Raw genomic sequence first — 25,133 nt, 5'->3', positions numbered from 1 at the left:
TTTTGGACCAAAATCAATAAATTGCAATATGTTAAGGATCAAATTGGGCATTTACTCTAAATATTACACTAAAAAAGATAGGTGTTCCATCCCACAAAAAGCTAGAACAAAATAGAATGGACGAGGGGGATCGAAATGAAAGAAATTGAGGAGTGAACAAATGACCTCTTAAAGACCGAAGGACCTCCACCAAAAAGATCATGGCAACCCTTGGCAACTTTCATCCAAGTAACCATTATTATCGACTCACTCGCTAGCTACACGACACTAGGGTATACTTTCGTTCGAACTCCACCACTAGAGGTATACACTTTCGAGCTCCGCCCCTAGGGTATACTCTCACTCAAGCTCCGCTACTAGCTACATGGTGCTAGTTGTGAATTTACCAAGTGACTAACCCCGGGCTAACCACAAAGTAACCATAGCCCGACCATGGATTTTTCCAAACATTCATCTCACCCAACATGGGGAGCGACTCTAAAAAAGGAGCCACTTTTTTCTACACTCAATCTAATCTAATCTTTTTTTTATTACAAATGATACAAAAGACCCTATTTATAGATGTGGAAGATTGGGGGATGAAAGGTCACTCAAACTAGGGTTAGAATATGAAAAGACCCTTAAAATAATTCAAAATCCCGCCTTTTGAATTCTTCCAGGACACAAAACACCCATTTGGGTGTTGTCATGCATAAAAACACCCGCCCGCGTGAACTTTTTGGAGCCCCCTTTGCTTGACTGCGCGACTTTCGTAAAACGACCATAACTTCCTCATCCGAGCTCCGATTGAGTCGTGCAAGATACTCACGCGAAATTCTTTCAACGATGAAGACAAGAGTAGTCTTTGAATAGCATTTGGACATCATAGGGATAGGCGAATCGTTGCTCAAATCTGACCCAGTTGCGGCTTGACTTATTGTCACCTCTTCACCTCACTTTCCTTAGTTTAGCGCTACCCGGATTCGCATCCACTAAAATACTTGAACATGCTAAATTTATTGAGGTGACATGTTCACGAGTAAAAAATATGTATTTGACTAGATGTATTAAATTCGTTTAAGTAGTTGAACATTTTATCCATATGGAGTAGTATTTTTCCTGTTTACAATATTATAGCTACATAATTCTACTCAAATCTAAATATGGAGCTATTAAAAAATATTAAAATTATAATACAATCGATTATTTAATGAGGTTATGAAATTAATCAATAATTGACTAGAAATTGATTAACTTAGTAAGTTCACGCCAATTTACAATAACCAAAATTAATATTAATGTTGATTACACTAAAAGTAGAGTTAATTAGCTTAGTTTACTCTATTTATCCATAGAATTTATAAAATTAATAAGATATAGGATTTTTTTATCTTTTATATACTAGAATTAAAGTTAAGATAAGACAAAAAAAAAATGTTAAGATAGAGTGATAGACTATGCTGACAAAAAAATGTAATGTAATTGAAATACTACTACTCTGTAATACTCCATATTGACATTAAACAAGTACTTCTACCACAATTTACAGTTGCATCAGATCAAACACATAATTCCCATTTTATTTTATTTTATTTTATTTTATTTTATTTTATTTTATTTTTCCCGCACTCTCGCTCCTCAAAAAACTAGCATGAACAATCGGAGCTGGATAGAGGCTAATCCGATGGCAAACGACTTGATTTCGGAGAGCGAGAGGCTACAGATCGAGCAGATTATGGAGCTCGAATTCGAAGAATTGGAAGTCGAAGAAGTGGAGGACGAAGAATCGTCCGACGATGAGTAGTCAGTATTCGATCTATTTCTGTTACGCGAGATTTTTTTTCTTCATTTTTTGCTGTTTTTTTTAATCGTCGATTTCGTTTCTGGTTACTTTGCCGTTCGGTTTGGGGGTGAAATTTGGATGAGAGTTGATTTTTTTGCTCTCTTATTTTGCGTGTTTCTGGCGGAAGGTTGGAATGGGCGGTGCTGGACTTAGGGTTTTTTAAGCCGATAAACTTTTAATTGTCTGTATGTGTTGTTTATGCATGTTACATGCAGCTATGTGAGTGGTCAGAAATAGATGTAATTATGGAGAAGTCGTGGTGCTTGTTGGTCCATGTGTGTATAATCTGTGTGTTTAATGCATTGGATCTGGAAACTAGCAAGTTTTTTTTTTTTTTTTTTTTTTTTTTTTTTTTTTTTTTTTCCCCCCTGGAAACTAGCAAGTTGAAATTTGAAACTTTAAATAATTAGGATTGATATGGCGGTTCTTTGAGGCTAAGCTAATTGGAGAGAATTTTTCAGTTCATGTCGCGGCTGCAGTTTAAGCACTTGAGTAATGCTTAGATTTTCTATTGTTGTAGATGTTGGTATTCTGCAATTGGTACACAAACGAATTGCAGAATTAATGATTTATAGTGCGACAATTGATGCTCAACTAACTAATCATTTTTCTTCCCATTGGCCTTTTGTAGTCGTCGTGTTTCTGCAGGAGCTTCTGCATCTAGTGAATATACATATGATACCTCCTTAGTTACCTTGCATTCCTATCTTGGTGGTAGGCCACTTTTTGCTCTATTCCTGAGAAACAAAAAGTGAGATGCTCTATATCTGACTCACTAACTAATCATTTCATATCAGTCGTTGAAGACACTCACAGTAGGATGGCATTTTTGGATGGTGGTGTTATGCTGACCCTTCCCCTGTATTATCTTGAAGGTACTTTATCCAATGTAAAGTGAAGTATTGTTATTAGTCACCTGTTTTTTGTTATCTGCTTTATGCAATATTCAGATGTCAATTTTCTGGTTGAATTGCTCACTTGGATATTATCTATAACCTTCACTGTCAGATGCTAGCTCACTCTCAATGCTAAAGATTTCACTTTTTTTTTATCAGAAACTGTGTAGTGTGTTCTATTTTGTGTATATTAAGGACTTGCTTACATCTCAAATGGGAGCACATCCTTTTTTTGGGTGTATCAACTATCAAGCCAATATAACTACTTATATACACCTTTATATATTTGACTTCTGAATTATATTGCTTTACCTCTCTTTACAGATGTTGTTTTATTTCCTGAGGCAACACTACCCCTTAGAGTAGTCATTCCTAATTTTATAGCTGGTGTTGAGAGAGCAATGGCACAAGCTGATGCTCGTTATAAAATTGGTGTGGTACGTGCAATTTATTTCCTCCTGTTGCATACACAAGTGTTTCATGGACAAAATTTAGTCTTATTATCCTTATGTCGGCTATGCCTTTAGGTTCGTGTGTACAAGGATCCCAACAGTGGCAGAGTAAAGCTTTCAGCAATTGGCACTACTGCAGAGGTACGGAGTGCAACCCTTTGTTTATTCTTCTATTTGATTGTGATTTGTAAATGATTGATACATATATTCCTATGTGGTCATTTATATCTCATGGTGAATACTGCTCCATGTTTGTAATATATTAGTTGGTATTTTTATTAGAAGATACCATATGCAATAAACTAAATAACATCGAGACTCTAAATTAATAACTGTTATAATGTACAATGTACAATGTACATATACAAGTATACATATGTGGGAAACTCTAGTGATATTAATAGCTGTTACCTGTTAGTCCATCCATCTACTAGATCTGTAGAACCAAATGTGGGTGATCTCTGGAAGGCTGCCACTAACTAGGCTGATCACAGCCTTTTATCCGTCCCTTAAATGTTCTCATTTAAATTTGTATGATTCTATGGTATTGTTGATATTTTGCTCCCATGTTTTACTGTTAAAATTATAATCTCAAAAAAAAAAGTTTCTTATTGGTCCTATAACTTGTAATGTAATGTCAAGCGTAGGATGTAAAAGCTTATGTTTTAAGGATATTTAGGTGGGCTCAGTGGACCCGTACAGCAACTTGGTGGATTCCATTGTTCCTTTGTACTGTGATAGGCTCTCACCCCCATGGGTCTGGGGCATTGCAATAGTTTACACAAGCTCAATGCGGGCCACTGTGGTAGTGGAGTCCATTGTGCCTTCGTATTGCTACAGGCTCTCACCCCCGTGGGTCTAAGGCATTGCACTAGTAAACTCATGTCCAATGTGGGGAAACAGTGGTGTGAGTAAAAGTTGAGGTCAAGCCCACACCTATAGCTGGCCATAGTTTACATTTCTCAAGTTGACTGTGATCTAGTCTATGAGCATTGTGCTGAGCAGCTGACACAACACAGAATATCAATTTCTTTTCTCTGTTTATAAACATAGTAGAGACCTTCAGCTATAGTTTTTTCTTGATTGTATTTTGTGGATGATTCTCAGTGTCTTAATAACAGATTCGGCAATATAAGAAACTGGAAGATGGCTCTATAAATATTGTTGCCCGAGGACAGCAGCGCTTTCGCCTGAAGCGCCGTTGGGTTGATGTAGAAGGATCGGTAGGTACTATAAGAAATTAAATCATGCTTGTATGTTTGTCTTCTTGCTGTTAACTTCCTACTATGCTTCTGTTTCTGAACAGCTTTGTGGAGAGGTTCATATCATCCAGGAAGATGTGCCATTAAGAACACCCCGGGAAGCTGTTGGTAAACTGGCTCCATTAAGAAATTCTCAGGCAAATAGTGTGCCATCTACTCAACCAAGCTGCGAGGAAGGAAATCATTCTGATATAATGTCAGAGGGAAGTTTTGAAAGTGAACTTTCAGCAACAGAAAGAAGGCTGCATCATTATGCTCTTGTATCTTCTAATAGCTCTGAGGTATATGACGAATCCATAAGCAGCGACGATGAAAGATCTAAGCGATTTTATGAATGTCAATCAGAAAGGTCTCCCTTAGATAACCATACAAGACCAGTGCGGTTAGGACTCAACAAGGAGAATGATGATGGCAATCCCGGAGTTGGGAAGATGCCATTTTCATACATGCAACATTCTAAAAAGGCAGGATGGGGAAAGCACTCCATAGCTTCATTTCGTGATGTTCCAAGAGCCTTCTGGCCCAGTTGGGTCTATAGCATGTATGACTCCTATGTGCTTGCTAGGAAGGCAGCAGGTAAAGTGGTATCGTTTTCTACTCAGTGAATCTTAATACATTTACTATGCATAGGTAATAGTAGCAGGAGGCGGGAGTAATATTTTGTTTAATATCAAAATCTATAGTGGTGACCTATGCTTGGGGCATATTTGTTTGCCTTTTCTCTCAGGCAGAATAGAAAGATTGCATCTTTACCAATTTGAATTGGAAGATATTGACACTAAATTTGGTTTGATGTTTTTGGCCTTAAATATTTGCAGACCGCTGGAAACAGGTTGTTAAATCCCCAAACTTGGACAGCCTTGTGATGAAACCAGATCTTCTTTCATTTCATATTGCTAGTAGAATTCCAATATCTGATATAGCAAGGCAAGAACTCCTGGAGATTGATGGAACAACTTATAGATTGCGGAAAGAGATAGAGTTGCTGGAAAGTTTCGATAAAATGCGTTGTAAAACTTGTCAGGTAACTTTGGAAAGTATCTCTTGATAGATGTTTTCATATATGTGAATTAGAGGTCCTTGTACAGACAAATGACATTTCTTGTATGTGTAGACTCTCATTGCAAAGAGAAGTAACATGTTAGTGATGTCTAGTGATGGCCCACTTGGTGCTTTTGCTAATCCGAGTGGCTACGTGCACGAAGTGATAACTCTCACCAGGACAGATGGAATAGCAGTCACAGGGCCTCCAGTAAAAGAATATAGCTGGTTTCCAGGGTAAAATTTCATTTACGTTTAGCAGTTCAGATACTACATGATTTGAGGATTGTGTACTAGGTATTTCTTTTTGTTGCAAAAACCACTTGTTTTCATCACTTATTTAAGTTACTCAATGCAGGCTGAAAACATATTGCCACCTGAACAATACCCAATTTTTTCACTTTGGATCTCAATATTTGTTGAGACATTTGCTGAAGTGCTGATATTTCTCAATTTTCATCTAGAACATAATAGTATTTTAACTTTACATCAAAACATTCAATTATATATCAAGTTCTTACTAGTTTCTAGTCTCTCTTAAGACCTCTTTAAGTGTAAACCATGAAAATTTTGTGCATTTGTTGAGACATAATCTGTTTTTCGTGCTTGAGATCTTATCTGTCCTGTGGCTGCAGTTACGCGTGGTCAGTTGCTGAATGTATAATGTGTGGATCGCAAATGGGTTGGTACTTCTCCGCTACAAAGAAGAAAATGAGGCCTCAGGCATTCTGGGGGCTGAGGAGCTCACAAGTGGTGGACGAGAAGCTCTAGAAACAGCAGTGTCAAATGCAAAAATTAGGTACCTGGTGAGGTATAGAACCTATGAAACTCTTGCTTTTCTTGGCAAATCTTTCGTGCAGATAACTGTGTCGTATAATGGTTCGCAGAAAAAAAGTGTTTGGACAACTTTGGGTGATGGTTGTAGAATGTAGATGGAACTTATAGATTGTGATATAGTAGTATACTTTTACATATGTATAATGAATAATATACTATTATAATTTCATTTCATTATATTATGTCTTGATTTGGTGCTTACGTACATTAGGCTCAAACGTTCAAATATACTCCCATAAATATTGAGCTTTCTTCCTAGTACAAATATTTGGACTATATTTTTAATGTACCATTGGAAAAATGATGCTTTTTGCGTGATTTTTTAACTAAACCCGAAGTTAGATCGCGCTAGTACGACGGAGTGCTTTTAAAATACATCGATGAAGAAATGAAGTGTTTGTAAAAATAAAAGCCATTCACCTCACTCCATGTTTATGGCTTCTTCAGCCGTGCATTCCTCGTTCATGGACGCCATGGCCTCGACCAATGGCATGTTTAGGTGGGTTGAAGGGCTGGCCGATTCTACTGCCGGATCATGAGAAAATATGTATGATTCGGGTGGGGGCCGGAGGGTTGATCATCCTACTGCTAGTGAGCTAGACCATGAGTGATGGATGCCATGGTCTAGACTAGTGGCATAGTCAAGTTAGGTCGAGAGTTAACATATCTTACCACCAGCCTATAAGGATTAGAATACTCCGCTAAATTTGATTTTTAGAGTTGCCACCAATCACGCGATGTAGCAACTTCATCCCAATACCGAGGTAGTACAAATCACAACTCAAGAATTACCATAGTCTCATAATGTTTTCAATAAATGAAATTCTCTTTTGTTAAAAACTTTATGAAAATCCATTAATACTACTTTCACTATCTTTTATCTTCCTCTCTTTTACTTTGCTCATTTTTCTCTACCTTATTTTGGAGATTCACTAGAGTTATTATTGTGTGAGGTTAGAAACAGACTATTTACAAATATACTGCTCCTTTCGTTCCACAGTAGTGAAGTCATTTTGGTACGATTCATTATAATAGAGTAATTTCCTTTTATAGCAAAAGTCAATACATTTCTTCTCACTTACTTTACTCTCCTTTTATCTCTTTATTTTTTTTCAATTTTTATTTTATTCTTCATTTACTTAACTCACTGAATATAATTTTTTTTAAATCAGAGCATCCGCAATGGGCGGACGATGGCACGCCCGATGGCGCGCATCGTCCGCACCCATTGCGGATTTGCGGGTGCGTGCCATAGGGCGCGGACGATAGCCGCCCTATACTTCGGTCGCGGAGGATAGCGCGGACGATGGCCATCGTCCGCGCCATCGTCCGCCCCATTGCGGCTGTCGCGGACGATGGCCGCGGACGATGGTCATCGTCCGCGCCATCGTCAGCCCCATTGTGGAGGTTGCGGACGATCGACGCGGACGATGGCACGCGGTTTTGATTTTCTATTTAAATCTCGTTTCTCATTCAGTTGTGCATACAAACATATCGACTATCTCTTTACATATTCTCTCTCTACATCCAACCAAAATGAATCTCGGCGACACCAATAGTTCTAGTTCGTCTGAATCTGGTGGTTCGCTTGACGAAGCATTAGATGCAGCCGTTGAAGAGGCCATGGAGGCATGCTATGCGCAAATGCAGCGCGAGAAGGAGGCGGCGGCCGCGGGGGCGGCAACGGCGGCTGAGCAAGTCCATTGGCCTATTCGACATAGGTCGTATGTCCGACGCGACCACCAGGAAGCTCACAGATGTCTGGTTGAAGACTATTTTGCCGCGATGGGGCCCGACTGTTTTCCGCCGCCGGTTTAGAATGTCGAGGTACCTTTTTCTCAGCATTGTTCGTACATTGTCTTCACGTGATGAATACTTCACATTTCGGGAGGACGGCATCGGGAAACCCGACCTTACACCATTGCAAAAGTGCACGACTGCTATTCGTCAGTTGGCATACGGCACCACGGCGGACCTTTTTGACGAGTACCTCCACTGTGGGGAGACTACAAGCTGCGAGTGTCTGAAGAGCTTTTGTCGGGGGATAGTAGAGACCTACGGCGACACATATTTGCGCAAGCAGACAACCACTGATTGCTAGGGTCTGATGCAGATGCACGAGAGGGCGCACGGGTTTCCCGGGCATCGACTGTATGCACTGGGAGTGGAAGAATTGTCCGACGGCGTGGAGAGGCCAATTCACAAGTGGATATAAGGGCAGCCACCCGACGATGATCCTCGAAGCCGTCGCTGACCATTGGCTCTGGATCTGGCATGCTTACTTCGGCGTAGCCTGGTCGAACAACGACATCAACGTCCTCAACTCGTCCATCCTCTTCACCGACCAATGTAACGGCAACGGCCCGACCATCGAGTTCACTGCCAACAAACGCCAATACCATATGGAGTACTACTTGGCCGGTGACATCTACCCACGGTGGCCAGTTTTCCTAAAGACGGTCAGCTGCCCAATTGGTGAGAAGAGGGTTTTATTTGCGCAAAAGCAGGAGGCGGCGCGGAAGGATGTCGAGCGGGCATTTGGGATGCTCCAATCACGGTGTGCAATTGTGAAAGGGCCGGCTCGTTTCTGGTACAAGGAAGTCATCGCCGATGTCATATATGCGTGCATAATCATGCACAACATGATAGTCGAGAGTGAAGGCGGAAGCATCACCGATTGGAATGAAGACGACCGTGCATCTAGCTCTTCCGGCACATCGACCGACACACCCGATAGAGGGTTACCGTTAGGCTTCGAAGATGTTCTATCTAGACAGGCCTCAATGCGCAACCAACAGGAGCATGCACAACTCATGAGCGACATGATTGAAGAAGTGTGGGCTCGTAACCGCCGTCGCTGAGTTTGTGTTTTTTTAATTCGCATTGTAATGTATTAATTTTTATTAAATGAAATGAAGTTTTTGAAATTCGTATTTTAATGTATTATTTTTTTTAAAATTCGTATGGATTTTGTAAATATTAAAAAAATGATGACGTGGCGCGCCATAGGGCGCGCCTTAGGGCTCCCCACTGCAGTTGGGGAGGTAGGAGGATAAAACTGCTGACGTGACGCGCCATAGGGCGCCTTAGGGCGCCACATTGCTAATGCCCTCACGTATCAAATGGAAACGACTTTATTACCGCGGAACGGAGGGAGCAGAGGAGTAGAAGTAATTCATCTTGTCACACAATAAATAATTTCACTAATTAATACAGTGGGCGTGCGCGACAGCTCATGCAAGTTCATTGATTGGTTAATCGCTAGCTTTAATATGTTATTGATTTGACACTTGACTCATAGTAATAAAGGAGTATTTTATATATTCTACGTATTAGTGAATAAACAAGATAATTATTACAGTTGAAATATATTTTCGACATATGTTCTAGTACTTTTTTTTTTATAATTATTGTAGTTGAACAAAGCACTAGGAAGCTAGAATAAAGTTTTCCTATTACAACCAAGACTACGGTTATTTTGTTGTAGGCGTTATAATGCTTTTTAATAAATAAATACAACAAAAATGGATTTTCTTAAAAGTTGAGAAAAACGATTATTTTGATATGGGCATATGCAAATAAAGAATATACTGATTTAGGGTTGCGTTAGTGTGCTAACTAATTTACAGTAATAAATAATAACTTTTAATTATGTATATTAAATTTATCAACATAAAGATATAATTATATCAATGCAACATGTAAATTTAAATATATATACACAAAAATATAAATTTATCAATATAAGAAAATTGATAAATTTATGTCTGTGTATTGATATTTTTAACGTACAAAATAGATATTTAGTTATTAGTTATTACTATAAAAAATTAGTATTTGCACCTACTAATTTATATGCAAAACATATTTAGAAATGTACGAAAATCGTAACATTGCAATCAGTTTTATTTTTATTTTAATTTGTTGTGTGTTACAATCATATTCCATAAAGTGGAATGTCACCGTTTTGAGTTAACAATACATATTCGCAAACAATCATTTCTCTTTTTCACCTTAATTTGAATATATGATGTGTATAATAATCAATATATTACTTGAATACTTTAATTGTCCAATTAAATTCAAACACGAAACCAATTTCATACGAATCATAATAAGATTCGAGCAAGTACTTTAATACCTTTAAATAATGTCGATTTAATCATCCATTAAAATTCAAATCAAAGTCAACTCTTCATTTTTTAACAAATCTAGAATAATTATACACTATTTAATTTGATCCGTTTTCTTAAGACGTCTCACTATATTTTATTCTCTCAGTTATTTATATTTTTATACATTTAATTAACAAAAATAAGGGTACATAAAACTTTATTTGGAATATGACAGAAAACAACCACTTTCACAAAAATAGAAAAAAACAAAAAACAACCTGAAATCTACCTAAATATTTATTTCCCTTTATCGGCAAATAAAATAAATACGTCACCGTTATTATAAACCAATGATAAAAGTTTGTAGGTTCCAAATTTCAACGGAATCCGAGTTGACGAGAATCTTCCATGCTTCACACCACACAATTCAACTTAGCATAACAAGTGGTACCTCACGCTTCGCTCATCGTACACGAGCTCAAACCATCAACTATGCGGAAAGCGCAGCTCAATCAAGCGTGCAAAGTGGCGCCACCTGTTTATATTAAGCAATTTTTCTGGAAGAATTTGACAATTAAGCTCCTGATGTCAAGGGAATAATTTTCAATTTTTGAAATTCCACTTTCGATCACCTTTAATCGGAGAATTCCGCTTGTGAAAATTCTGATATACCGTGTTGGCAGCTTGTTTATTAGTTATACACCGTTTTTCGTCGATTCGTTTTTTCGTGATCGGGTGAATTCTCGCTTGATTATGGGCTCTCAGAGTAATTTTCAGATGAAGGAGGTTCCAGGAGAGTTCGGATACGTTCTCCAAGATGTGCCTCATTTCTCCGATTACATTTCCGATCTTCAGGTAATTTGCTTTTATGATTTGAGTGTTTTACTGTGTGTTGTGCGCGCATCAGCGAGTTGATTTGCGACGTTCGCCTTTTTTGTGTGATCGTGATTTGTTTGATCAATTGTAGCGTGGGAGGGAGATTGTATGAATCTAGATACATGATGTGTTTTGCTTAAATGATAGTACTTATTTAGATGCACAAAGTACATTTTTCAAATATGTGTGCATCTATCTAAGATTAAGAAACATAGAGTTATGTGGTTTAGCTTCAGTTTGCATGTGTATTTTGCATTACAATGTGAATGATGATACAAGATATTGATTGCTGGGATAATAAAGAAAAGTGGATCCTAACTGATTCTTTTCCTTGGCACAAGTCTATCTTATTTATCAGTAAATATGAAATAATTGTTCTGGTACATGTGCCCCTCAAATGCATTGGTTTTTCTTTTTCCACTATCCTTTTTTAACTTAACTTTTAAGGAATTAGCTGCTGAACTTGATTAGTATTTAATTCCACAGTCAAGGCTTTATCTGGAATTTTTATGTTCGTTAAATAATTCTCATGAACATAGCATACTTGAGGTGAGAAGGAAGAGAAAAGTGAAAAAAATGTACTACTATATAGAAGTAGTACTTTTACTGCCATGGTTTTGTTTATACAGTCTCTTTGAGGAAATGTAGAAGATGGTAGGAGGCCTAAGTGTCAATAATTCCAATATTGTTTTGTACCTTTTGCTTTAAAATAGTTTTAGTTCCTTTTTCTTTTAATTATTTACTTTTGTGCACGAACATTTGTTTCAGACTTATCCAAATCCCCTGCGCTCCAATCCCGCATACTCAGTGGTTAAGTGAGTTGAATTTTCTTCTTTGGACCTGGTTACTTTATCGCAGCATTGTATTATATGTTGATAGTTATTAATAATCTGTGCTCTTACTTCTGATTCCAGGCAATACTTTGTTGACATGGATGACAGTGTCCCTGAAAAGGTATGATCTAGCCTGCAGCTTGGTTCTATGCAGCCAGGATCATAAATCAGGGAGTTGTATTTATTCTTTATGGTTTTCTAAAACGCTGGTTCTGGTTAATGAATATAAGGCTGAAATAGTAAGGCACCCACAGGCAACTATATTATACACAAACCTACGACACTGGAAAGGGGTCCTATAGTTTAAACCCGAAGTTGATTTTGTTCATGTTATCCAAGACTTGAGTATAAAAGCCTTAAAAGGCGTCATAATTGAATTTTGGTTTCCACTAACAATGCAAGATTCGAAATATTGTGTCCCTGGGCTGCTTGCTTATCATAGATTTCACGTGACTGGGGGATAGTATATCTTTTGTAATATATAGATATTCATCCTTTTTGACATAAAGTACGATATCCTTCCACACGAACTCAGAGAAATTCATTCTTATATTGCATGCATGTATGCTTGGTGTATTTTAACAGATTGTTGTTCACAAGGATACTCCAAGAGGGGTACATTTTCGGAGAGCTGGACCTCGTCAACAGGTAATCAAACCTTTTTTTGTTCCCTTTTTTTTCCTTTCCTTGAGGAAATTTTAATTTAAAGCTAAATATGACACATTTTCACTGATGTCCACAGGTCTATTTTGCATCAGATGACGTACTTGCTTGTATTGTGACATGTGGTGGCCTATGTCCTGGACTAAACACGGTGATCAGAGAAATTGTGCACAGCCTTGATTATATGTACGGGGTCACCAAAGTCCTAGGAATAGATGTAAGTTGGTCAATCATGAATTTAATAGAATCTTTACAATTTATTTTTAGGTTTCACCACTTACATTTTAAATCATGAAACCTGGTCAAGACCTGTCCGCCTTCTTCTTTGTATCTCAGAAGAGTTAGTTTTGAATTGCCTAATCTATATCTTTATGTCTGGTTTTTTTTTTGAGATTCTGCACTTTTAACCTGTCAGACATACATGTTAATTGCGATGGATCTTTAATCATCCAATTCATGCAATGCATCTTTCTTCCTCATCAGACATGCTGGTTAAGAAAAGTACTAAAGTCGCATATTTTCGTCATGGCAGTTTCTTTGTTGAGGTTAATTAATCATTTTTACGAATCTGTAATCTGACAATGGTGGCATCTCTTTTCTTAGGGAGGCTACAGGGGTTTTTATTCAAAGAATACAATTAATTTGACACCAAAGCTTTGTAATGACATACATAAGCGTGGTGGGACAATCATTGGATCTTCTCGAGGTGGCCATGATACCACAAAGATTGTTGACAGCATTCAGGACCGTGGAATTAATCAGGCACGTGTTACCTTGTACTAAACCGTTGACACAGCAAGAATCTAGGATTTCTTTTTATAAAATGCATTTTTTAAGCTCTGATGAACAGTATTACTGGCTCAGGTTTATATTATCGGAGGAGATGGCACTCTAAGAGGAGCAAATGTGATCTATGAGGTATTTTTACTAAGGGGAAAAACTTAACTGTTTTATCCACTCTTCCATTCTCCCAGTGCATATGTCCTTGAGCTTAGCATGTGTCTAAATCGTTCTGCAGGAAATCAGAAAGCGTGGTTTAAAAGTCGCTGTTGGTGGCATTCCCAAGACAATTGACAATGACATTCCGGTATCAGTATTCAGTCACCATACTTCCTATTAGATGAACTGTTTTTACATTGTTCTTCTTATTAATTTTCTGAGTATTAAATTACATGGTTAACTGTGAGGAATGAAATCTGTTAGTATTTCATATGCACCTCCTAAAAGCAACTTAACCTTCGGGTCCGCATGGAGGACCAGTTGTCTTCCATGTTCAAAATGTGTTTCAACCAACTAGAAATTTCACTAGCAAAATGTGTTTTGAATAGATCACCCCTCACTTTTTTTTTATCACAGGGACACTGCATCTACTTGTGATTTCCTTTATTTTGTATGCCTACAATCACTATTCCTTTTTCATCCCTAACTAAATCCCTTTGGCTTCTATTATCAGGTTATTGACAGGTCATTTGGTTTTGATACTGCTGTAGAAGAAGCTCAGCGTGCCATTAATGCTGCACATGTTGAAGCCAATAGTGCAGAGAATGGAATTGGCATGGTTAAACTAATGGGTCGCTATAGCGGTAAGATGAGTCTATACAACTGAAAAATCAGAAACCTTATGATGTAAAGGTTGCACTTTCTAATTGAATCATAGTCTAGAGAAAGTCTTTCACAATAATTTCAGATACCATTTACTATGTAAAGCAACAAAGATGTATATCGTATACGCGTACAAATGGCTAAGGTCCATTACAAACAAAAACAGGAGCCCCTAGCTAAGTTATTATTCAGTGAAACACTTTCTTTTATGATGGCCCAATTTATACTTCCTTCTAAAATTGTCAGATTTATTCTGCAGGTTTTATTGCAATGCATGCTACACTGGCGAGCCGAGATGTGGACTGCTGTTTGATTCCAGAATCGCCTTTCTATCTTGAAGGAAAAGGGGGGCTTTTTGAATATATAGAGAAAAAGCTCAAAGAAAATGGGCATATGGTCATTGTTGTTGCTGAAGGAGCAGGACAGGAGCTTCTTCCTACCAAAAATGAAGAAGATGCTTCAGGAAACAAGCTACTTCAGGATGTCGGGTTGTGGATTGCTCAAAGGATAAAGGTACAGGTTACATTGATGCTAACTTTCAGTGACATCCTTAATTTCCGCGTCTCTTTCATTCTCTTTGAGAATTCACAGTACGAGAATCATGTTTTTCTTTGTCAAAAAAATCTGTTAAGCTACTTTTCTCTTTTGACAGGACCATTTTGCGAAGCAAACCAAAATGCCAATTACTCTAAAATATATAGGTCAGAATACTTGTATTGAATTCATATTATCCTTTATTAAGATAGTGGCACTAAACTTGATAACATGCAGATCCAACTTACATGATCCGTGCCATTCCTAGCAATGCATCCGACAACGTTTACTGCACACTCCTTGCTCAAAGCGCGGTTCATGGGGCAATGGCAGGATATACAGGCTTCACAAGCGGGCTTGTTAATGGCCGCCATACATACATTCCCTTCAATGTAAGTGATTTTCAGTAAATAAATATGATGATTGATTATATTTCAAAAGAGTTCAGATTTGTACGTCAGCTCTAACAAAACAATCTGGACGTGTATGTCCTGATCCATCATCTATACGAATGTGATGGAAAATGTCTGTATTTGTGCAGCGTATCATCGAAAAGCAAAACAAGGTCGTCATAACAGACAGGATGTGGGCAAGGCTTCTATCTTCCACTAATCAACCAAGCTTTCTGGGACCGAAATGCCCCAGTCTTACGAATGCAGGTAATACAGACTCCGGTATAAACGGAACAGAAAACACTTGATTCTCGACTACTTCCTGTTGACAGCCAACAAAAAAAATATATATTTTGTTCCACATCTCAACGTATGAGTTATGTACTATAATATCGGATTGATCAGGTCAACTAGGAACATATGACAAGGTCACCGGTCTATTAGGATGCCTCAGCCTGAAGCCGTGAATAACAATCTGTTGAAGTTATTTATTTATTGAACATTTGGGAGTCAAAATACTTTGTACATTTATTGCTTTGTAGTAATAAGTTGAGGTCCTTGAAGCTATATAGTTAAGGTCTTTTGTGTGTTACTTATCTTGTTTTATGCTGAATTAGCATTCGCATTAAGTGTATAGTTGTGGAATTAGCAGCTAATGATGGTTTATAATTGTTAGTGTGTGTGTGTCTTAGAGAGAGAGAGAGAGAGAGCAATACAGCAGGCATCATGATGGAGGAAGCATATTATTTTTTTATCCGCACATTCACAAATCTGTAATGAGTAATCATTCTTCCATTTTTATTGTGGAAAATGTCTGTTTCAAATATACTCTAGCATATAACCCCATAACATTGTTTTTCACAAACCTGCATTTCACAAACTCAACTACTCCATTTGAGATGTTATTATTGTGCATGTAATGTATTCACGTCAATGGAAGAAAGGTAACAAAAAATTGAACTCCCACAAAAGAATTGTAAATTATTGCCAATAATAAGAAGCATTATTCAATTAGATAATTGTTTTGGCAGCTAATGCTGATTACTGCACCAATATATGCATATAGGAGAGAATGCATATTATATCACTCTCATCTACATTTAACACAACAAAGATTGATATAATCTACAGTGAAATGATATAATCAAGGCATAACATGTGTATAGCAGCAGCATCAATCAACCCCTGTAAACACCAGATGGATCAGCATTCTGCACAATCCATGGATGCTCTAGTAGTTTGTGCAAAGGCAGACGCTTCGAAGAATCCTTGACGAGCATCTGCAGATTTTATTAAGATCGATAGATATGAATTCGGTGAACTCAGAGACCCATAGCAGAAAGCTTGATATAGGCATTTATGGGCTAAGTTTTACCTGACTAATTAGATCTTTAGCAGCTGAAGAAACTATTGGCTTTGGAGGAAATTTTAAATCCACTTGGATAATCCTTCACAGAACAAACAACACAAGCTTTGCAGATTAATATGTGAAATTCATATACGAAATTGAGTGTGCTAAGATCGTGGATTTACCTTCTGTATGTGTCTGCGTGTTCTTTTGCTTCAAATGGGGGCAATCCATAGAGAAACTCGTAACACAGAATACCAAGACTCCATATATCTACATTCGCATCATGCTCCACACTCTCCACTGCATTAAACATTCGGCATTATTATTCAATAACAGATCTGGAAATACTTGGGAGTAAAAAGACTTGTTTTGCAGAGTGGCTTGATATTAGGTGTGTTTGAATTCATCGATTCGCCTGCTTATCCAAATCTTGCATAAATATCAGATAGCTTACCCATCTCAGGTGGGAGATAGTCAAGAGTGCCGCACATGGTCCTCCTACGATTAAATGTGTGGACAGACCAGCCAAAATCTGCAATTTTGAGCTCACCCTGAAATTGGAAACACAAGTGTCAAAAGCGAAAGACTACAGCCTGGTTCTTTCAATCAACCAAATAGAGAGCAATAGTTACCTGAGCTCCGACCAAAAGGTTCTCAGGTTTGATGTCTCGGTGTATAACATGCTTACCATGGCAATATATGAGTGCTCGGGCTAATGATGCAATATACTGTAACATGTTGGAAAAGTACAATCAGAAACTATATTTATTCGAGACAAGTCATAAAAACATAAAGCTAAATGGTGCATTTATCTGATCTTAGTTCATAAAAGAGGGTAAGAAAATGAGAGGATCGATCACTCACTGTTGCAGCGCGTCTTTCACTAAAATATTTGCACTTCTGCAGCTCCTTGTAGAGCTCTCCCTTGGCAGCATATTCCAGAATCAAGTAAACTCGTTTCTGCAGTTAATGATCTCACACTTCAAGCCCAGCCAAGGGTTTAATTCCAACTTCCAAGGCATAGCAAACTATGGAAATGCTCTATACCTGATCGTAGAAGTAACCATATAGCCGTAGAATGTTGGGGTGTCGAAGATGACTCTGTATCTCCACTTCACGACGAAGCTGGTGCTCGACCTGAGACTCTTTAAGCTGGCTCTTAAACAAGACCTTCAGTGCGATAACATGGTTGCTCTGCTTCAAACAACATTGAAACATAATTGAGTTGTAAGCCCAAGTAGGTAGTAAGTACATCAGAAGCAGCCAATTTATCTTTCCAGTTTAGTGTATACTCTAAAAGCTATTGATCACAACACATCAAGGGCTGCATATCAAAGTGAAATAACTTGAATCTAGGTACTGATCAGAGTAAGCAAGATCTAAGCTATACAAATACAAAAGATAAGATTATTGATTTAAACAGCACTGACCCTCTTTTCTCTAGCAAGATATACATGCCCAAACTTCCCTCGGCCGAGAGGCTTTCCGATGTCAAAGTCATTTAGGGTCCATTTCTTCCTCTCTGCTGCTGTGCTTTCTGAAGAATTCTGTAGAAAAGGGAAATTTCTTTAACATATTCAGGCATATCACAAAGCACTTCAAAGAAACTCAAACAATAAAAATCTACAGATTGAGCTAAGAAAACACAATGCAGACATGGTGAGCCCCATGATATCCCCCTTCCCCGATCATAGAAGCAAAGACAGAAAAAAAAAAGATGCTACATCCCTAATTAAAGAGGTTTTACCATCGGGTTTTTTCTATTATACATCTGAGTTTCTTAGTAGTTGTTGACATTTACGAATTCAGAATTGCAATTTCCTTTCTTTCTACTAAAAAACATTGAAAAATCAAAACATGGATAATTTCATGTGCAATTGCATTTTAAAAACCAAATTCAATGAAAAAAAACAAAAAGAAAAAGTAAAGATGAACGACCAAAGCCTATAGTGAGAAATTGACACAACAAAATCACAACAGAAAGGGGAAAATGAATGATGGAATGATCCTTAGAGAATGTTCAATTACTGGACCAAAAATCATCCAACAACCCTAAATTAATTTCAAATTTTTACGAACAGAGGTTTTAATCGCCTACCTTGTGATCTTGTTGAGACTCTGCCGCGATCGCCATCTCCGGAAAACACACACAAAGCTCACACAGTTGACGTGAGAGAGAGACACGAATGCTGCAAAAATGATTTTCAAATTTGTAGAGAAATAAGAGAACCGTTTTTGGTTTTTATTGGCGTAATATAGCAACGGTCATATGTATACACGTGCCTTGCCGCTGGAAATGCTTTTCAAATAATGCATTAAATAAATAACTTTTTAAAAAAAATTCAAAGAAGAGCGTCCTACACCGGGCCCGGGCTCGGGCCTTTATTTATAGTTTTTCTAGTAATTTTCTCCTTTTCTTTATTAGACATGAGTCACATGATTAATATTTTTTAGATTGGAAATACTTTGAATTTATTATTTAGTTTGTTTGATTAAGGTTTTCAATAATACTTGCATTGTGTAATGATTTCATTTTAGATGCAGTATAGTTTACTATCAAAAGATCCACTTTCGTTTCAATATTTTAATATGATCGAATTTGAATATTTAAATTTTGCAGTAAGTTGTTATCATATGATTAAAAACTAGACAATCAAGGGTTAAAAGACTTAGTTTGGATTTGCTCGTGAATAAATTACGATTTATTATGAAATGCTATAAAATTAGATTTGTTGAGAACTAATTACAAATAACCACAAATAAAAAGCACTCCTCCGTCCCATGTTAATATATGCATTTTATGTTTTGCACTCATTTTAAAAAAATATATTAATAAATAGTAAAAGTAGAGAAAAATAGAGTAAAATAATATATACATTATTCTCTCTCTTACTCTACTCCTTCTCAATTTTAACTATTTATATTTTATACTATTTTTTCAAAACGAGTATAGAAAATTAAATGCATCTATTAATATGAAATAAAGAGGGTAATAAAGATATGAAATCTTTACTTAGGACCCGTTTTATAGAGTGAGTGGGTTATAACAAGAGGATTAACATAGGATAAAATTTTCGGGCCAAATGTAGGATTTATATAGGATAAAATAAACCCACAACAGGATAAAATAAACCCACAAATTTTGTGGGTCACATTAACTAAGCCCAATAGTGAAAACGGGCACTATTCACGCGGGCCTGGCGGGCCGCCGCAATTTTTTTCGGGCCTTGGATTGCATTTATCCAGGCTGAAAATTTGTATCAAACATTGGATTGTGGTGGGTCCCACCAACCTTAACCTTGGTTTATCACCTATAAAACGGGTCCTTAGTGGAGTAGCTAATTCTAGAAGTGATGTATTTATGAATTCTAGGTTGTCAAGTAAAAGATTTAACTATTCGATTTTCAAATACAAACTAGATTGAAAGAACAACTCCACCATATAAGCTAACATAGAGAATTCTATCTAATTCTAATTTCATCATGCCAAAGCCAAAACATTTAAAATTTGCAAGATGTCAAAATGGGCCTAATTCATGGGTATAAAATGTTATTGGTCTCAAATTTTGAAGCCCATTAGAGTCCTTGCGTTTAGAAAAAGAGAGAGAGATTCGTCGTACCTTATCGTGAAAATGGGTAGCAGAGCGATTATGCTTCTCCGAGCTAATCCGCAGTTGTTCAGCTTCAGGAGCAGCGGTTTTCCGAAAGCATTTCAATCGAAAAAGCGGTTTTATGCGGCGAAGTATAGCCTCGACCCGCCGGATGTTCCGAGTTTGGCTGAGAAAGCTCGGATTTCTCTCACCCCGAAACAAGTATGAATTTGCGTTTCGGATTCTGTCTGTTTCCAATGTGAATTCAGCCGCTGATTGTTTTATTTATCTGTTTAGTTATTCGATTTTTCGTATTTTATAGGTCGAGGAATTTGCTCCCAAAATTCGGCAAGTGGTAGACTGGTACTCTCTTGTTCTGTGTTTGTGCGTTTATGGCGAGTGGGAATGTGTGCTGAGCTAGTACGGCGGGTGATGTATAGTTTTGTATGGATAATGTGTATTGATGCATGTTTGTGTGTGTGTATCGTAACAAATCTACTTATAAAGTGACTGAGTGGAACTCATTTTATGCTTTTGTAGTCTTCTGAGTTTGCTAGCAATTTCATTTCACGTGGTTTTCATGTATTTCATTCTGGTAGTATATTATTTCATGAGAGTATAATGCCACCACTTATGTTGTACACATCGTATGAAGTTTAACTACAATAGAATTATATAAGATCCAAAGTTGTGGTGCTGCAACTTGACATATAGGATGGTTTCTATAACTTTGCGATTGTGTTTGGTTTTGAAATGTTGCCGAGAAGAATGATTAATGGAGCCTCTTGTTTCAATATGGAATTTTCCAAGTTTGTTGCAAAATATGGAATTCCTATGATGATTTTCGTTAACAACACGAGTAGTCATAGGAGATCCAATAAGCTGTTGAAGGTCATCTTTAGAACAGTTATCAGTTTCTTTTGCACCCTTTAGTGCTTCCTTTTTTTTCTAAATTCCGTCCACAGATCTTGTAAATGTGTTCCAGCATCTGGTATGCTAGACAACAACATTTGTTAGAATAAAAAGTGGTGTAGTCGAGTGACTATTAATCTATTTCTTCCCTTTTTTGTCTGATGTTTTGGTACTGCTAAAGCTATGGATCTATTTTATCATTTAGATTGTGTTTAGTTGGGAAGATTTGGCAAAAGGAAGGATTCACACGCATTCTTGTTTCAGGACAGTTGACTTCTTCTCTTAGTTTATTAGCAATGTTTGAAGCATTAGCATAATCACATCCCATTTGGTCTTATTCACAACATAAGTATATAGTTGTAGGAGATCCAGTCAGCTGCTTAACATCCTCTAGAAGCATGTCTTTGACTCTTTGTTCCATTTCTTCCTTCCATATTTCAGAGGATAATTCTTGTAACTATATGTTATAGGTTTCCTATGTTCATGCTTCCAGTATGCTAAACAAGAAGATATGTTGGAACAAACAGTGATATTATCGGTTACAATATATGATCTTCCCATGTTTTGAGATAAGATTTTTGTCATTGCTAATGCTGTGGATTCTTTATTCACTTAGCTTCAAATGATTTCTACAAGCATTTCATTGTTTACTAATAAACAAGTATTGCAATGTGACATTGTGAAATTCGAAACAGGTTTGGGCAGCTTCAGGCTGTGGACCTTCAGAGCATCGAACCAGCCCTGAGAGCAGGTTACCGAAAACTTGCTAAACATTTTAACTGTCTCTCTGCTCCTACATGATGTTTTATGAATACAGTAAATTGTTGTTACACTGCTCCTCTTCATACTCCATGTGTTTTTGGTCTCTATGAGCTTAAACTAAAAAGAATTGTTAAATATTTTCTTCAATCATTATGTGAAAAACTGATATTGATAGCCTCGAAATTTTGTTTTCCTATTTCCAATTTATTTGCTTCCGTGGTATGTACAGAAACCGAAGGTGACAATTTGCGTGATGATGTTCCTCAAGTATTTGATAATAGGTAACAAAATCCGTTCAGAAAATGGTAGAAATGTAATCTATATGAATCAAAAACTGAGTCTGGATGTGGTGCAGGGATGCTATAATAGGTGCAGTGCCCAACTATGAAGATTCTTATATCAAAGTTCCAAAGGTCTTAAATAAGGAGGAATAATATAGTTGTGTTCCAACGAGCGGACTTTTCTCTTCTGTTAATAATTTATTCCGGACATTTTGATGGAGTATATTAATCTCTCTCTCTCTCTTTTATGATTTGAGTGTTTTACTGTGTGTTGTGCGTTTATTTGTGTGATCGTGATTTGCTTGATCAAATGTAGTGTTGGAGGTAGATTGTATGAATTTGGATGCATGAGGTGTTTTGCTTTTATACGCACATCTTATCTCTTTTCATGTGCACCAAAATAAATAGGTGTGGTACTATAAAAAACAAGTACTGTAAAAAACATTTATCAATGAGAAACCTAAAAGCGTTTACAAGAAAATTAATGGAACCACAACCTTATCAACAAAGCAGTTGACGAGCGCCAGAGCATTGCTGGTGACCGACTGCCCTGAGCGCGGCGTTGGTGCACGTGTCCTCGTTGGTGAGCACGGTGCTCATCTGAAAGTGCAGCTCCTCCCCAGCCCCAGACATAGTCCGACTCTTGTGGTTACTATTTGGTTTAATTAAGTGTGCAGGTACTATAAATGGCGTTTGACTAGAGTCAGAGTCGGTTGATGATCTGGCTAGTGCTAGGACTTTCATCTTGTATTATTGCATGTACTTAGTATCTTGATTCAGTTGTAACTGGTCTGTGATTGAGAGATTGACCATCTCTCATCTTGTAATCAAAAAGAGGTCTCGTGAACTCTGTCGATCTGATCCCTACAGTAGCATCAGAGCCACGATGGGATTGACGGGCAAGCCGAGTTGCTAAATTATAAGGGGGTGGGTTCTACAGAGTAAGGCTCAGCCTCTGGGCAGGCTTTGAGGTATAATCGGGTATCCCTTAACGATAGGGTATCCGCTCTGGCTTATCCCTTAAAACTTTTATCACTTTCTAGTTTTAAGTTTGCGATTATGTGCTGGTAGACATCACTGGCCGCGATCTAGGTTTTTATTGCACATGTTTGCTCTTGTTTTAATTGCTTTACAAGGTGCTCTTGCTGCTTTCCTTTGTTTTCTTCCGATGTGCATGTGCTGATGTTCTAAGTGTTAGCAAAAGTGGGTATCAGTGAGTATAATGACTCCTTGAGAAAGTTACCTATCCACCAAGTGTCTTAACCGCCTTGAGTGACCCCCTGCGCCCTCACACATTGAGTGCTTGGGAACTAGAAATCTTCTTGCCGGGGTGCTCATGACAGAGAGGGATGATCTTTGCTTTTAGCATGCTTCTTGAGGTTGCTTGTTAAGTATATTCATATTGAGCACACTTTGGGCTAACCACCTATGTGTGCTTGCTTGTGTACGCGGTTTTAATTGTTTGCTTGCTAACTGTAGAGTTATAGCTTTAGAAAATCCTTGCATGATTGTTCTTGGTAGTTTCTGTGACTTATCTACCTTTAAAACTCCCTCCCTCTGACCCTCCTCCCTCTGGGAAAGCTAGGTTTTGTATTATATTGATGTATTATGATAGTTATATTGATATCTAAACTAAATAAGATACTTTGTATGTTATTTGGCAAGTGTAGGGACCAAACTGCAAATAAAGAAGTTAGTTAAGATAGCAGTTGCGAGCTGTTGGTTAAGAATTAAGATAGGCTTTGGAGTTCAAACGACCGAAGGAGGTTGTGAGCTGATTCGGTTTTATCTCATGCCCAGCCTAGATATAAAGGGGGCGACTCATCTACTCTACATGATCAAGAAGACACTCTCTGTGTGAGACGCATTTTCATTTTTCTAGCTGAGATTGTTGAGAGCATTATATGTGAACTTGAGTGTTGGTTCCTGATTGTTCGGTGAGCTTAAATATCATTAGGATTGAGTTGGAAAATGTCTTTTTCGCCCCTTCAATTTTTATAAATGTACTCATTCCGTCCCAAGAAAGATGACCCCTTCTATGAGCGGCAAGAGTTAAAGTAAGAGAGAAAGAATAAAGTATAGATAAAAGTGTTTTCATTTTTAATAATGAGTCATCTTAGTTGAGACAAATAAAAAAGGAAAGTGGGACATCTTTAGTGGAATGGAAGGAGTATTATTTTTCAATATTGCTATGATGACATGGAATTTATTTTTATTTTGTAAAACTTAATAAATCAAAACGACATAGTTTTGATTGCCATATAGCCACATCAGTTTTGATTTTTTATTTTGGGGAAAAATCAGAAAAAACTAAAGTTCATGCATCTGTATTAAAAAATTCAAGTTTAGGGAAAAAATCAGAAAAAGTTGAAAGTTTATGTGTTTACAGGCAAATAACTCTTTACTATATAGTTGAATGTTAGTAATAATAGATGGAGTAATAAATGGTGTTTTGAATATAGTTTCAATACCCAACCATTCTTAAACGCTAAACACCTAGCAACATCATTATAAGATAATCTGAAATTCATTATAATGAAGTAATAAAAAACTTATAATGAACTCCAGATTTTTAAATTACGAAAACTTGCTAAAAATTGAACTTTCTGCTCCTACATTATATTTTATGAATACACAAATTGTTGTTACACTGCTCCTCTTCATGCGTTTTTTGCTCTCTATGAACTTAAATAAAAATGTTAAATATTTCTTCAATCATTATGTGAAAAACTGATATTGATAGCCTCGAAATTTTGTTTTCCTATTTCCAATTCATTTACTTCCGAAGGTGACAATTTGCGCGATGATGCTCCTCAAGTATTTGATAATAATCCGTTCAGAAAATGGTGGAAATTTAATATATATGAATCAAAAACTGTGTGGATATGAAGATTCTTATATCAAAGTTCCAAA

At 37.2% G+C, this 25,133-nt stretch overlaps 4 protein-coding genes across 6 annotated transcripts; 3 read left to right on the top strand and 1 right to left on the bottom strand.

The window, feature by feature from the left end:
* The first annotated feature begins 1,516 nt into the window (after nt 1–1,516).
* Nucleotides 1,517–6,492, top strand: LOC121743739. The gene is made up of 10 exons (XM_042137094.1): nt 1,517–1,782; nt 2,454–2,536; nt 2,620–2,697; nt 3,043–3,155; nt 3,246–3,311; nt 4,292–4,393; nt 4,477–5,008; nt 5,251–5,456; nt 5,547–5,710; nt 6,109–6,492. The coding sequence occupies exons 1-10, from the start codon at nt 1,631–1,633 to the stop codon at nt 6,242–6,244; spliced, it is 1,632 nt and encodes a 543-aa protein (XP_041993028.1). The 5' UTR covers nt 1,517–1,630; the 3' UTR covers nt 6,245–6,492.
* A 4,314-nt stretch (nt 6,493–10,806) lies between these two features.
* On the top strand, nt 10,807–15,892 carry LOC121745247 (ATP-dependent 6-phosphofructokinase 6-like). Its single transcript, XM_042139073.1, has 14 exons — nt 10,807–11,280; nt 12,070–12,116; nt 12,216–12,255; nt 12,720–12,782; nt 12,877–13,014; nt 13,401–13,559; nt 13,662–13,715; nt 13,816–13,884; nt 14,251–14,380; nt 14,659–14,912; nt 15,052–15,100; nt 15,171–15,325; nt 15,475–15,592; nt 15,731–15,892. Exons 1-14 carry the CDS (start codon nt 11,179–11,181, stop codon nt 15,790–15,792), a joined length of 1,440 nt encoding a protein of 479 aa, XP_041995007.1. The 5' UTR covers nt 10,807–11,178; the 3' UTR covers nt 15,793–15,892.
* Nucleotides 15,893–16,316: 424 nt separating this feature from the next.
* LOC121743339 (serine/threonine-protein kinase Aurora-2-like) lies at nt 16,317–18,895 on the bottom strand. The gene is made up of 9 exons (XM_042136622.1): nt 18,775–18,895; nt 18,107–18,223; nt 17,724–17,870; nt 17,541–17,636; nt 17,309–17,404; nt 17,131–17,227; nt 16,859–16,976; nt 16,701–16,773; nt 16,317–16,605 (listed from the first exon to the last, which is right to left on the bottom strand). Exons 1-9 carry the CDS (start codon nt 18,808–18,810, stop codon nt 16,504–16,506), a joined length of 882 nt encoding a protein of 293 aa, XP_041992556.1. The 5' UTR covers nt 18,811–18,895; the 3' UTR covers nt 16,317–16,503.
* Nucleotides 18,896–20,247: 1,352 nt separating this feature from the next.
* LOC121743020 (glutamyl-tRNA(Gln) amidotransferase subunit C, chloroplastic/mitochondrial-like) lies at nt 20,248–24,192 on the top strand. 3 transcript variants are annotated; one of them, XM_042136193.1, is made up of 6 exons: nt 20,248–20,487; nt 20,588–20,628; nt 21,873–21,928; nt 22,169–22,220; nt 22,295–22,308; nt 23,891–24,192. In XM_042136193.1, the coding sequence occupies exons 1-6, from the start codon at nt 20,308–20,310 to the stop codon at nt 24,079–24,081; spliced, it is 534 nt and encodes a 177-aa protein (XP_041992127.1). In that variant the 5' UTR covers nt 20,248–20,307; the 3' UTR covers nt 24,082–24,192. The 3 variants fall into 3 exon arrangements, with proteins under 3 accessions (XP_041992127.1, XP_041992128.1, XP_041992129.1); XM_042136195.1 differs by lacking the exon at nt 23,891–24,192 and having other exon boundaries at nt 20,254–20,487; nt 22,295–22,586; XM_042136194.1 differs by lacking the exons at nt 22,169–22,220; nt 22,295–22,308.
* Nucleotides 24,193–25,133: the final 941 nt, after the last annotated feature.

This window comes from Salvia splendens, chromosome 8 (assembly GCF_004379255.2).
Source record: "Salvia splendens isolate huo1 chromosome 8, SspV2, whole genome shotgun sequence".
Classification (NCBI taxonomy): Eukaryota; Viridiplantae; Streptophyta; class Magnoliopsida; order Lamiales; family Lamiaceae; genus Salvia; species Salvia splendens.
The sequence above is the reverse complement of the archived record's forward strand: the minus strand, read 5'-3'. Positions and strand labels throughout refer to the sequence as shown.

What these genes read in the sequence shown, in the direction of transcription:
- LOC121743020 (XM_042136193.1), top strand. Translation starts at nt 20,308, where the DNA reads ATGGGTAGCAGAGCGATTATGCTTCTCCGAGCTAATCCGCAGTTGTTC. An exon ending in TTTCTCTCACCCCGAAACAA is followed by an intron (nt 20,488 to 20,587) that starts GTATGAATTTGC and finishes CGTATTTTATAG; the next exon opens with GTCGAGGAATTTGCTCCCAA. An exon ending in ATTCGGCAAGTGGTAGACTG is followed by an intron (nt 20,629 to 21,872) that starts GTACTCTCTTGT and finishes AATTCGAAACAG; the next exon opens with GTTTGGGCAGCTTCAGGCTG.
- LOC121743339 (XM_042136622.1), bottom strand. Translation starts at nt 18,810, where the DNA reads ATGGCGATCGCGGCAGAGTCTCAACAAGATCACAAG. An exon ending in ACCTTTTGGTCGGAGCTCAG is followed by an intron (nt 17,228 to 17,308) that starts GTAACTATTGCT and finishes TTCCAATTTCAG; the next exon opens with GGTGAGCTCAAAATTGCAGA. An exon ending in CTAAAGATCTAATTAGTCAG is followed by an intron (nt 16,606 to 16,700) that starts GTAAAACTTAGC and finishes TAAAATCTGCAG; the next exon opens with ATGCTCGTCAAGGATTCTTC.
- LOC121743739 (XM_042137094.1), top strand. Translation starts at nt 1,631, where the DNA reads ATGAACAATCGGAGCTGGATAGAGGCTAATCCGATGGCAAACGACTTG. An exon ending in GAATCGTCCGACGATGAGTA is followed by an intron (nt 1,783 to 2,453) that starts GTCAGTATTCGA and finishes GGCCTTTTGTAG; the next exon opens with TCGTCGTGTTTCTGCAGGAG. An exon ending in CAATTGGCACTACTGCAGAG is followed by an intron (nt 3,312 to 4,291) that starts GTACGGAGTGCA and finishes TCTTAATAACAG; the next exon opens with ATTCGGCAATATAAGAAACT.
- LOC121745247 (XM_042139073.1), top strand. Translation starts at nt 11,179, where the DNA reads ATGGGCTCTCAGAGTAATTTTCAGATGAAGGAGGTTCCAGGAGAGTTC. An exon ending in GAGCTGGACCTCGTCAACAG is followed by an intron (nt 12,783 to 12,876) that starts GTAATCAAACCT and finishes TGATGTCCACAG; the next exon opens with GTCTATTTTGCATCAGATGA. An exon ending in ATACATACATTCCCTTCAAT is followed by an intron (nt 15,326 to 15,474) that starts GTAAGTGATTTT and finishes GTATTTGTGCAG; the next exon opens with CGTATCATCGAAAAGCAAAA.